Below are 14,455 nucleotides of genomic sequence, written 5' to 3' on the forward strand. Positions count from 1 at the left end.
TAGTTTGCCGATGATAGTCATACTCAAATGTCTAGTTCAAGGCTCTATAAAAATCGGATTACTTTGCATAGTTTGCCGAGAACAGTCATGCTCAAATGTCCAGTTCAAGACATAGAAAAAGATGCATGTGATCTTAATAAGGACTCACTCATAAACTTCCAACGAAAGTTCCGACTGTTGAACCCGACCCGAGTATGAATCTGATTAAAATACGTTGGGAACAAATATAACATATACATTTACACTGTAATTATAAGATATTCATCTTGTTGTATAGAAAACAAGCAAGCAAATAAATAAATAAAAAATTTGTTTCACTATTTTTTTTTAATTTCAAAACAATTGATGGAGTATGCCTATAGGGGAAATCCTATTAAAAAACACGCAAATACACTACCTCCCAGTTGGCGAGGAAATGCGTATTACTGTGTATAGTGTATATGGGAAGAAAATCGTTATAGTAATTTTTGTAGTGAATTTTTAGATCTATAACAATTGTTACAATATTTTTTTATGAAAAAAATCGAAAATTCGACATTTAACTCTGTTATTTGTTTTGTGATTAATATGAACTTTTCATATTCCATAACAAAAATCAGCTTTATGGGAAATTTCATGTCCAAAGGTTGGATTTTTATCTATTATATTTTTGGTACCAGTGTTATCAACATCTCACCATGAGTAGTCTTACAAACGAATAACGCTCGCAAATCATTGAATTTCATTATCAAAACGCGTGCTCTGTTAAGAAAGTTTATCGCGCGCTTTTTCCATTTTATAATCAGTACGTAATGGTACGGAAATAAGCTAAGTTGTAGATTTTGTAGTAAAGATAAGCCAGAAGCATTTTAAAAGATACCAATGCTTCCAGAAAAAGTCGCAGTTTGGTGGCTGGTTGGTGGCATCATTGGTGCTGCGTGAGATGATATCAAATTATTTTGCTGAAAATACAAAAGCTTGACTTGCATGACATGTAATTTGAACAAGACTAAGATTTGAAATCTCGTTCGGGACCGGTCAATTGGACCAGATCGTGCGATTTAACCCTTTTATGCATGTTGGAAAGGGTATGCCAAGTTATGGACCATACCAAAAATTAATTTTTCTAAAATTTAAGCTTTTTTTACTTTCCTATAGCTCTTAAAACATCGCTCTTTTTTAACTACCTATCAACCATTCGTATGATATATATATATATTAATTTTAATTACATTTTCATTCTGTAAACATGTCTACATGACATGTTTAAGATAGTGGGACAAACTATAGACCAATAGTTTTTCGGTGCAATGTGACCTGTAACCTCTCTCTATGGACGTGGCATACATGAGTGATACAAACAAGCTTTATATTAAAGGCCTGCACAAGACGAATTGTATGAATTATGCTTTTTTCGACACACTGACTTTGTTTACTCAATCATGCGCTATGTATTTGATAGGCAATGACAACCAACAACATCCCCCATTTTGATTCATGTGTGCCATTGTCTAAGGTTCGATCGTGGCATGGTTGATTCGAATATTTGCATGGTATTCTCCATAAATGCAGGGTGTCAACGATGACATCGAACCGTGTTGTCGTCAAATTGTGTGTCATTTGTGTACGTGTGCTTAAATTGAGAGAATGTGTGTGTGTTACTTTCGACGGAGAGGGTGTGTTTTTGTGTGTGCTGTAATTTTGAAGTAACCAAACACCGCGTACATATAAAATTGAGTTCAATAACAAAATGTGCATAGACATCAACAAATGAATAGAAAAAATGAAATATATACTGAATAATCCCAATTTATTGGTGATTATCATAAAATTTTGATTATAAAAAAGGGGAAAATATTGTTTGTCTATTTTCTATCTACACATAGTGTTCTTTTAAAATTAAAGTTTGTGGGCAGAGATTTGACTCTCATTCAATAACATAAGTTGCACAGAATTGAACAATGGAAGTATATAGTGTTGTTACGTGAATTACAGTCGCACTCATTCTCTTTTACACCTCACTACCGGAGGCAAACATTTATGAAATTATAATCAAAATGAGAAACATTTTCAGGGATTATCAGATTATTGCTTTTTAATAAGGATAAACATTTTAGATTTTTTCGTCAATGACCTCGAAATGTGAAAATTTTGTGTGGACCAATTAGAAGTACCTTTAATATTTTAGTATTCGCCAAGAAATTCTTTACTACAAAAAATTTATTTTTTCACATATCGGAAAAGCAGGTAGCGATTGCGCTTTGCCTTCATCACGTGTGTGTCTTTTTCGTTGGCAATTGTTTCATAATTGTTGTTGTTTTTTGATAGAACATTTTTGTATGACACACTATTCAACACACCCTTTTATTGGTCATTACATGTTATGACGATGGGTTTGAGTGTGACCGACATGACGAGGCACCGAGCATTTGGTTGGATGCCACGTACTGTTATGCGTTTGATCAAACAGAACACAACATGACGAGCGTTTTCTCTCCATAGCATAAAGAGAGAAAATTGTCACATTTGCAGCCCTTTACTTTATATATCGCTTCCATACAAGCGATGATCAATTTTGTAACATCGCTGGTATGGTTTCGTATAAGTTTATTTGCTGATTTCTTTACCGCTTTATTCTTTAATTTACATTTTATTATAAGTTAGCAAAATCGACATATAGTAGAAATCAATAAGTTAACAGAGTGCAATGATAGCAATTTAAAAGTTTGGGTTGAATTTGAAATTTTAATGTGGAACTTGGAAAAAGTATGTCGTTAATTTTGGAGCAAAAATTATTTTAGTTATTGCAAAGAAATTTGTAACTAGCAAATTTATCTGGAAATTTTTTAAATGGGAGTGTGATTAATTGAATTATTGTGAATTTTATTTTTGCAATAATAATTTTTGAATAGAAGCAAAATGAAGAATAAATTATTTAGAAATTTGTCTTTCCGAACGGATGTGATTAATTGAATTATTGTGAATTTTATTTTTACAATAATAATTTTTGAATAGAAGCAAAATGAAGAATAAATTATTTAGAAATTTGTCTTTCAGAACGGATGTTTGAAAATGTGAAACAAAACGGTAGTTATTTTTGATTTACTTACATCATTTTGATTTTGCTTGTGTCGTAACATCAAGACTGGATTGAATCCATCAGTATGCCATTTTTTCTTGATGCAGCCAATTGGCTTTGGATCCTTTGGCAGTACCTTGCGAAATCTGGTTGCTGCGTTAAATATCTCTATCGTCTGTCAGAAATTCACCCACGAATTATTCTTGGCGCATTTAATCTCTCCTCTATACTTATTTAAATTAGCTTGGGAGAGGGGGTGCGTCTCCTCCTTCGATAAAACTCTCTTTACAGACGGTCTCCGTACATAAGAGCGAGCACTTGAGAACGATGATCTTTTAACCAGCAGCTCCATTTTACCAAGTATGTAGCGTGGAGAATTGCTGCTCTGTTCAGCTAACTGTTGCTTTCCCTTAGGTGCTGAATTAGATGCAGACTTTCTAATATGTAGCAACCTAACTCCTTAGATGTAGACGAAGTCGGTTTCCTATGATGAGTTTCCAGCTTTGCTTTACCTGTGTTGCGATCAGCCCTATGGAACCACTTGGTATGATCTCATCCATGTGGTCGAGGATTTCCACAATGTGTACGTCCAGTACATCCTTGCATGTCACTGGCATACCGCGTTTGTTCTTCCTTCAGCTCTTTTTTGGGAAGCGTTAGCCGTTTGAATATCCTGGTCTTCATATTGAGGAGTATTATTTGTAGCAGAAGCGAGGCAGCGGTTGTTTGAACGCAATTGCTGGATACGACGGCACGTGGCATGTGAAAACATCAACAATTGCTGCCGGCACTGGGTTAATGTTTTTGGCATTTTCCCATTCTTGAAAATGTAGCAAATGTGCAACTAGCTAAAAAATTCACAGGTAGCTAAACAATTCAAATTTAAAATCGTTAGCTAGCTATGTAAGCTTTGCTAGTCGAGATATGACCGTTATACTACATGGTGGGTACCAATATTTCTTATAATTGACTCAACACATAGTATTGACGTTTTAATAATTAGTTATAAACATTTAATTTTTAAAGTAAAGAAATCCTTTGAAATCGAAAGAAATTTTTAAAGAAGATGGGTTGATCTGGTCCACTTTGCGATATGTATATTCTCTATACTTATTTTTTTATATATTCTCTATAATTATTTTTTCTGCAAGCAAGTGTACAATTCCGATTCCGACTCCAAAGTTGAACTTAAAGCGCTCTGAATTGCTATTTTTAAATCTAAATTGTAAGATCCTGAACCGACTTTTAGGACATATTAATATGGATATTTTAGTTATTATTTATACTTCTCCTTTATCTCTTAAGATGATAAATCAACAAGAAACCGTGCATGTTGATAAGGAAACCCTTACTTCGGGAAAACTAATAAAGAACAAATATTGTTGCGCGAAGACCAGTTTTTTTGCAATTTGTACGACTTTGGTTCCGACTTCATAACCCTGTTTTTTACTCGCACAATTACTGAATCTCGGTTCTGTTATTCTCAATAGTTATATCCAATTTTTCTATTATTAAAAGTACGGTCTGACCGAATATTCGTAGTAGTTTATGCACCTACCTCTGGTATCTTCCCGTAATGAGACGAAGGAGGTATTAGAATTTGTTGATGTAAAGTCCGGTTCAATGAAGAACAGGATCTGCTCACTTCGTCCGATACCTTCTATCAATATTGACTTATGACTAAAGAAGGTTTTCGGTCAAAAAATCAGTTTATCGAAATTAAGGTGTTAACTAAATTAAATTTGAAATATAATGTATCAACTTTTTTCGATCCATGTCTCATCCTAAAAACAAAAACAAATGACATATTAATGTGAAATAATAAGGGACTACGATTAAGATTATGCTAAATTAGTAATCACAGATAAATGCTCAACAAAAATAATATATATATTTTTTAAACCAAAATTGATTATAATCTAAGTGTTCATATATGTATGTTGGTTAAAACTACTGACTTATGTTTACTTATTTATTTTCCACCATTCTTATCTTTTATTGTAATATAAAGATACTATTGATCAATTTTTTTTTATATTTGTAGATGGATATTGAAGAATGTTCCGATGATTGCAATACTATTAATGACAAACTTCAAAACTTGAACAACTTGTTACAAAATTCGGATTTGAGACGTCATGCGCAGGAACTATTGGGAACATATTTACTATTTGAAAGGTAATAACAAATAACATCAACATAACGAGTAGTCGAATGTACCTTTATATGGGGGTATAGAAAAACATGGACCTTTATAGACAATGTTCTCCCATCGCAGATAAATAGAAATTCCGAATTTTGGCTAAAATCGTCAAAATACCGAGTATTTGAAGGCGGCATCATTTTATGTGGGTATTCGGAAAACGTGACCTTTTGTGTTGGTGTGATAGCTCAGTAATGATGAGATGAGACCGAATGGGTTGTTGTTGTGTTTGGTGATACAAACCGTTTTTGGTACCGATAAAGAATTAAATTAAGAAAAACATCGGAGTGTAAGATTTTATAATAATACTAACTGACCTGGCGGACCGGGTCAGCTAAACAGTCATGGCAAAAATTATATCGGTTTTAAATATTATGAAAAGGCTGATCTTAATTTTTCAGCCATAGGCTTTAATTGAGTATTAAAAACCTATATGATATAGAACATCTATAATAGCCCCGTGTGAAAACTCAGCTCAATTTTTGGTATTATAAAGAGCTTAGCAACATTTTCCATTCAAATGAGCTGTAACTTGGGATTTGTATTTAGAATACCGTGCTGTGTGGTATTTAGTTTTGTCCACCTCACAATTAGGGGCATAATGATTTCAGAATAGTCAAAGATAATTACTCTTCTACACCCATTACCGTAAGAATGTAATTTATTTATTTTTGTTATTTAAATTGTGCGTTAGAGACCCCATAAAGTCCATATTTTTCATCATAGCATAATTCAATGACGATCAAAGAAATTAATTTTTGTGATTTTTCCATGTTTCTGCCAAAATTTCCGACAGAATGAGTCTCATTTCGGAGCTTATGTCATATAAACGTACATCCCATCTACGTTCCCAACCAATATTCTCTTGGGGGTTACAAATTCATTAGATCAATAGAATACAAAATTTTCTTTTTGACCACACATTGGTTGGGAAAGTAGACTTGGAGGTACACTAATGTGGGATCTATTCTCAAATAAATGCCTATATGGACAATTATCTGTAAGAAGATTCCCTACCCCAGAATAGCCAAAATACAATTTTTTAGCCAAATCAATTGATGAATGTGGTCAAGACCAAGATGGACTATACTCCGAAAATTGACAATTTTATGAGAAGAGGTTTTCTACACCCTTAGAAACAAAGATGCCAAATAAAGGCCTAAAAATTAAATGTCAAGGACCACGAAAATTTAGTTTAAATCATGTGATGATTATACCAAAACGTGATCATTTTTTGCGAGGCTGGTTTCTTCTCAAATTACCAAGTTTTGCCAAAATGAGTATGCAAAATATGCTTAAAATGTAAACTATACTTGAAATCGGATTGTACCCTTATCCGGCTGTCATATATCATGACCTGCAAAAGCGATTTAAGGTATCTTGCATTTTGAGTTCTCATTGGACGGATTATTGTCATATGAAAGAAGTAGGTCCAAGTAGGTCACTCATTATATTTTTAATATAATTCATTCAGAATTCAAAATAGAAAATATATAGTATGTCAAATTGAAAAAAAAGAAATCACACCAAAAAGATTTTTTCATTTACATTTTTATTGGCATATTTTAATTGTATGAATTGTCAAAATCCGCCAAGTCATTCAACTTGTTCGAAGGGTTTTTACAGCAAAAGTTTAAAGGTCTTTGAATAGAATGCACTATTAATTTAAAATTCGATTCCATTGATTTTTTTTTTTTTCGATTTTTCTCTATTTTTTCCCGATTTTATAATTTTTGCAAAAAGATCTCTTTTTTCGTGATTTTTTTTTAGCGATTTTGAAAAAGTAATTATCTTTTATCTTTGTTTTACCGCGTTAAATTATTTCGATATCATCTATTCCATTTCACCACCACATAATTCGGTACTATACTTCAATGTAACTTTCCTTTAATTTCGGCTCTCAAGAAATCACGTCAGATTGGTATTAATATTTGAATTCAGAAATAAAATATAAAAAACACTGCAAATGTACATTCGAAAAAAGTAAGTCAAATGGAAAAAAAATCATGCTAAATAAAACATTACGATTGTACATATCAAACGTTAAAATGAAAATGTTCAAATTTCAAATTTGTATGCGATTTTTTTGGATGTTATCCTTTTCTGCCAAGAGACAATTCCGAATTTGTATGTATCGTTAAAATCAGTCCAGCGGTTCTTAAGTTATAAAGTAGTAACTAACACAACTTTCTTTTATATATATATATATTAAAAGAAGGCGTGGTTAGTTCTTCAGCCGCCAAATAAGTACTTAGGATTGGATGGGAAGTCAACAGCATCTCGTGTAATCATCTTTAAACCGATATTAAATAAATCGAAATAGTGGGCGTAATATTAGGCGTGGTCAATACTTTTTTCTTTAAAAACCTAACTCGGGGTATCACGAACGTTTGTATAAAAAATTATGCAAATCGGTCCAGCCGTTCTCAACTGATTCCATTACCAACGAACAACAATTGATTTTTATATATATAGATAAATACAAGTGTGATTTATTGAGGGGAAAATGTCCATAAGAAGTTTACCTTGTATGGATGAGACGCGTGCTTACAGGTTGCGATTGTAACGACCAATAAAACATGGTGAGCTGCTGGAAGTTATTCAAGGCTGAGGCAGTCATTGCTTATTGGAAAAATTCTCCCTACGATTCGAACTGAGGGAACATAGTTCCTGGGAGAGTTTACAGAGAAATCCCACGACCATGAGAGTACTCCCTACGATCCGAGCTGAGCGAACTTAGTCTCCGAGAAGGTTTGTATGGTAATAAAAGATATCACCCTACGATTTGCATTTAGCGAAGGAGGATTTGTAAGGAATATACAAGGAAAGAATATCTCTCTGATCCGAGCCAAGTGAACAAAGGCTCTCTGGAGATTTGTAGGGAAAACACTAATAGAGGTTTTTAACTTAAACCCTATGAATACAATATCATGTCGCATGAGGTAGAACCCATTACAAACAGTTGGGAAATTGACTAAGATGATCAATACGGAATTTCGGGGGCTATAGAAAAATAAGAACATATGTAGATAGCTGTCTGCTATATTGGCATCTATAGCCAACATCAAATACAAATTGAAAAACTTTCGTTGTAAAATGAAAAGTCTAGGAAGAAGGGAAAATATATATAATATAGACAATGTTCCGCCAGGAACGCAGGAGATATAATCGATTACCATTGATAATTCGCCGTTGTTTGTCGTTAATTTGAAATGAGACGAATCGACTGTTTTTAATTAAAAGTCAGTACCAACAAATCTCGCTGAGTGATTTACCACCATAGATCCTAAGGGCATGATTGAAAAATTACACATTCGACTTACGTCTGATATATCTTTTGTTATTATTCTGGATTCTTAGTTGGATGACATTGACATTTATTTTTTAAGATAATATATCTCGCAGGAATGGTTATTAGCTTCAATTCACGGAATCAGATCGGCATAATTCATTATTTCAGATGCATCCATTTTAAAATTGTAGAAAAGGTAGTGCTCGGCAGACTGGGTTACAAATTTATTTACATGCATCAGGATGTTTGCAACTTGTCAAAAAGCGGCAACATAGTGTCTGTGTTGTTCAAATATTGGTGAGACATTGATCTAATTTATTCAATTCTATTCTTACATACTTCTCTACAAAGTCATTCTGGACTACTTATTCTATACATAACACAATTTCATAATTCATAATATTTCGATAATGTACATGCTATGTCTTCTTTATACAAAAACACATAAAATATTTATTAAGCATAAATCACAGTCGATTTAAAGTTTACCTTTTCTATCCATGTTGCATTGTCTTTTTGAAGAGTTCATGTTGTCTGCGCTGCGATGACTAGGGATGTATAAGGAACGAATAAATTCAAAATAGTGCAAAATGACTTTTTCTGACATTCTTTTTAATAAGTTGCAAATCATGCTGCTTGGCAAAACATTTTTTTCATGATATTCTCAATCTATTCGTCATGTTTGGAAATATTGTTTAATTTCAAAATAAATAACCAGATTCCATGCTGATGATGCCATATGAATTCTTAATATCGGTTCCATTTATATAGCCGTATTTTTGTTTAGTTCCTCAACGGAGAGACATGTTTTATTTACCGGCGTTTTCAACATACCATTCTGTGTTTCCCGTGACACTACCCCTTTATTTACATTTTCGCTGGATAAACTCCTATAACTTTGCTGGATGAGTTTCATCGTTTCTCAATATTACAACTTGTCCAATTTCCACGTTTTTACGTTTACACGTTCCACCTGTGTATACAATCCTACTTTTTTTTCTTTAATCTTTTCTGGAGTTTTTAGTAATGGGAGTTCAATTAAAATGTGTCTTGATGTGAATGTATTAATATTGACTTAACTGTTTGGTAAACCGTGCAATGGTCTCGAATTTAGAACCGCTTTGCGCTAGTGTTGAACTTAATTCTTCGTATGTCTGCTTCACAATTCTTTTTGGATGGTATCCCCTAGATTTTACTGCCGCTTCCCATTTTCCTTTAATGTGAGGAGCATCCGGCGGGATAAAGCACCATTTAATTCTTTCGCCTTCTCTTGAAAGCTAATTTTTAGTTATTCTTTATGGCATCCAAAAAAATTTTATCCAACAATTTGGCGGTATATATCGCTAGATTTATATATATATATATATATATATATATATATATATATATATATATATATATATAAAAGAGGAAAATGTTTGTATTTTTGTTTGTTTGTTTGTAATTTATGGACTCGAAAACCGCTGAATAGATTTTCTTGAAAATTTCCATATATACTGCAACACCGCCTGAAAGTAACATAGGCTATATACATTTTTTAATTTCCGCTTGGAACTGGAGATATTGCATCAGAATCGGAGGTACCTCCCAAAAATTTAGATTTTATATGCACATATCTATTGATTGGTTGAAGACACAGTCTCCAAATTTGGAATACGTAACGGAATTTGGAACAAAAATAAGTTTGCCAAATTATATTGTAATCGGTTCAGATTTGGATATAGCTCCCATATATATTTTCGACCGATTTCGTTCATTTGATGCCTCAAACACAATATGAATGTTCGATTCCAATGAAATTTGGAATGTGTGACGGGATTTAATCCGAAAATAAATTTGTCAAATTATATTGAAATCGGTTCAGATTTGGATATAGCTCCCATATATATTTTCGGCCGATTTCAAGCATTTGATGCACCAAACACGCTATGTATCCCCAATTTCAATGAAATTTGAAACGTGTGATAAATTTTATCTAAAAAATTGATTTCCCAAATTATATTGAAATCGGTTCAGGTTTGGATATAGCTCCCATATACATTTTCGGCCGATTTCATGTATTTGGTGGACCAAACACGACATGTATTTCCAATTGTAATGAAATTTAAAATAAGTAACGGAATTGGGAGCCAAAATGAATTTGTTAAATTAAATTGAAATCGGTTCAGATTTGGATATAGCTCCCATATATATTTTCGACCGATTTCATGTATTTGATGCACCAAACACGCTATGTATCTCTAATTTCAATGAAATTTGGAATGTGTAGCGGAAATCAAAACAAATATACATTTGTCAAATTATATTAAAATCGGTTCAGATTTGGATATAGCTCTTAATATATTTTCGACCGATTTCATGTATTTTATGCACCATACACGATATGTATGTTCGATTCCAAAGAAATTTGGAATATATAACGGGATTTTGATTAGAAAATAAATTAGTCAAATTATATTAAAATCGGTTCAGATTTGGATATAGCTCCCATATATATTTTCCGCCGATTTCAAATATTTGATGCACAAAACACGATACGTATTTCCGATTCCAACGAAATTCGGCATGAGTGGCTAAATTTGGTACAAAAATAAATTTGACAAATTATATTCAAATACGCTCAGATGTGATTATAGCTCCTATATATATACTTAGCCGATTTCACATATTTGATGCACCCAAAGCGAGAGAGACAAAATCTGGCACCATCAAAAATTGCCAAATTATATTGAAATCAGTTGAGGTTTGGATATAGCTAACATATATATTTCGGCCGATTTCATACATATTATGCACCAAACACGATATATATGACCGATTCCAATGAAATTCAGAATGTGTGGCGGAATTTGGTTATAATAATAAATGTGATAAATTAATTGGAAATTAGTTAAGATTTGGATATAGCTCCCATATATATATTCTCGGCCGATTTCACATATTTGACGCACCAATTTCAATGAAATATGAAAGGTGTGGCGGAGTTTGGTGTAAAAGTAATTTTTTTTAAAATTATATTTAAATCGGATCAGATTGGGATATGATTTTAATAAGAACCATCGACCCACAACGCCTTAGGCTAACACTAAAAAACAACACAACAATTTATTTGAAATACGCTTATTACGGCGAAGTATGTTACTATCTCGAATTCACTAATTGCAATAGAAATGCCACTCTACTTAAAAAAATTGCAGTTTCCTGAACGCTTGGTATTTGCTATGAAATAAATAAATCCAAAGGACAAACCCTTCGTGTATGCATGTCATGTTACTGCATTTATAATGATTTTGTTTATTAACGCATTAAATTAGTGCAATATTTTTTTTTTAATTTTTAAATTTCTTTATCCAACATATATTCGTAAATAAAATTTTGAATGCATATAAAATCAAAAGGGGTAGCGAAGCGCACCGGGTTCTGCTAGTATATATATATATATATATATATATATATATATATATATATATATATATATATATATATATATATATATATATATATAAAGATGGGTTTATTATAGTCAGTACGTTCCTACGATTTCAAATTATTATCAAAATGTGCAGCTTTTGTTTATATCTCCATGTTCACAGGTGTTTTGTTGACAAATATGAAATTTGGTGTGGTCCAAACATATGCAACTTTATATATTTGGTTTAAATAACGGCTTTTTTACAATTTCTTTTGTTCTATTGTTCTTCTTATTATTAACTAGAGACACTGCGTAAAGATATTTAAAGCTACCTTCACATTTTTATTGCGTTGTTTTTTCTCGAAGCTAAAATAGAGTTTGTTCAAAAATGGCACGCGATAAATTTGGATTTGAGCTCAGACAACGAATTGTGACTGCGTATACTTCTGGATTATCACAGAAATGTATTGCCGAGAAATATAACGTTCATAAAAGCTCCATATCGCGCATCATTAATAATTACAAAAAATTCACAAGTCTCTGTTATACACCGAGGTGGTCGAAGTCGAAAAACAAGCGATCAGACACGTGAAAAAAGAACCATTTATATCTTCCTCTAAGATAGTGGAAAGATTTCAGTTGCCAGTTTCTGCTCACACCATTCGTAGAAGACTTTTACAAGCCTCCCTCTGCGCAAGACGTCCTGCAAAATATCACTGATATCAAAGCGAAACCAGAAAAAGCGTTTGGAATTTGCTAAAGCTCATATAAATTGGACAGAGAGTAAATGGAGAACTATATTATTTAGTGATGAGTCCAAATTTAACATCATTGGTAGCGATGGCATGTGCTATGTAAGGCGACCAGAAGGAAAACGACTCGAAGCACGTTACTGTAAAAAAAACGGTCAAGCATGGAGGGGGCAATATAATGGTGTGGGGCTGTTTTTCTGGCCCACTGCATAGAATTGTTGGTATTATGGATAGATTTATGTATAAAGACATATTGCAAAGGGTAATGCTCCCATACGCAGAATATAATATGCCATTGCGGTGGGTCTTTCAACAGGACAAGGACCCCAAACACGCTTCGAAGGTGGTCAAATCGTGGTTTGCCGATAATAGAGTTACGGTAATGGAATGACCACCCCAATCCCCAGATTTAAATCCAAAAGAGAATCTCTGGGAAATCGTAAACAAAAAAATTGATCGAGAAAATTGCACAAGTTTAGATGTTTTATTTTGCCGGCTGAAGATGCCTGGAAATCAATCCCAAAAAGCGTCATTGACAATCTTATAGCGTCAATGCCTCGAAGATGTCAGGCTGTAATCGACAACAACGGATTTGCAACAAAATATTAACTTTATTTGCACTTTACTGAGCTCGATTTAATTAGTTGCATATGTTTTGGCCACTTAACAATAAGACTGAATATCTTTTTCTAATTCTTTTTTATAAATGAATTGAATATCTATGGAGTATATATAAACGATTCGAATATAAAATTTTGAATGCATATGCAATTAAAAGGGGTAGCGAAGCGCACCCGTTGATACAATAAATAAGGCGAGCAACAACATCATCGTCTGCGCTTTATGTTTGGAGTGATTCTATGACTACATGGGATAGATCTAAGCAAAATGGGAAATACCCATCGGATGTGGGCTCAAGAGGCGTCTTGCCGGAAGATTTAATGAAAAACGAATTGTGGTGGAAAGGTCGAAAATTAATACTAATCAAACAATGTCAACAACTAGAAGTAAATATAATCAGAAATGGGTACTCTCTCAAAAACTTTACATGGAGGTAATCGAGATGGAAAACATCCTTTGAAGAGAGTCGTTGGAACAAGAAATAGTATAAAGCTGTGCAATAGTTGTTGTACAAAATGTACACGTTTTCGAGCAGAAATCAACAATCAGTTTATCAGGTAGCGTATCGAGTTCATTGAAACAATCATTTCAACACTGTAGAATTAATTATGCAGGCCCAGTTGAAATAAAATATTTCAAGAAGGGAATTGCGAAATCATTGAAGGGTTATTTTGCCCTTAAAGAAGCAAATGTACTACAGAGCGGAGAGTGACCATCGGCTGTTATGGCAGTTCACCACTTTCGGCTAAGCGAAGCAACCCCTTAGCTCTTTTGAGTCTATTTTTTTTCTGTTGCGGTGTAAGTTCTTGCACTTCTTGGAATTTCAATGACTTTAACCCGAACTAATTTTTCAAAATTTTGCCGAATGGAATATTGCGTTATATTCAGCTCACGAGCCATTTTTCGACCAGTGCGACGCGGGTATCGATGAAGTCGCTTCTTTATTTTTCGAAATATTTCAAATAGGTATTTGGAGTTTGCCATGGTGGGGGGTATTAAAAGTCCGCACGATTTTTAATAAAATGTGTATTAAAAGCCAGCATTATTATTTTATCGATGAAATAAGTTGGAAACCCTGTTGTGATTACTGCAAGAATTGTGGTGCTCCGTGCTTTTG

The 14,455-nt window shown here is 33.2% G+C and overlaps 1 protein-coding gene across 3 annotated transcripts in view; it reads left to right on the plus strand.

Annotated features, from left to right (window-relative positions):
* Positions 1-14,455, plus strand: part of LOC101896658 (conserved oligomeric Golgi complex subunit 4) — a 166,499-nt gene that overhangs the window by 108,221 nt on the left and 43,823 nt on the right. For all 3 annotated transcript variants that reach the window (XM_059130441.1, XM_059130444.1, XM_059130431.1), the window contains exon 3: positions 5,103-5,236. In XM_059130441.1, coding sequence (XP_058986424.1) covers positions 5,103-5,236 — 134 coding nt within the window. The remainder of the gene's footprint in view (positions 1-5,102; positions 5,237-14,455) is intronic.

This window comes from Musca domestica, unplaced genomic scaffold (genome assembly GCF_030504385.1).
Source record: "Musca domestica strain aabys unplaced genomic scaffold, Musca_domestica.polishedcontigs.V.1.1 11, whole genome shotgun sequence".
In the NCBI taxonomy this organism is placed as follows: Eukaryota; Metazoa; Arthropoda; class Insecta; order Diptera; family Muscidae; genus Musca; species Musca domestica.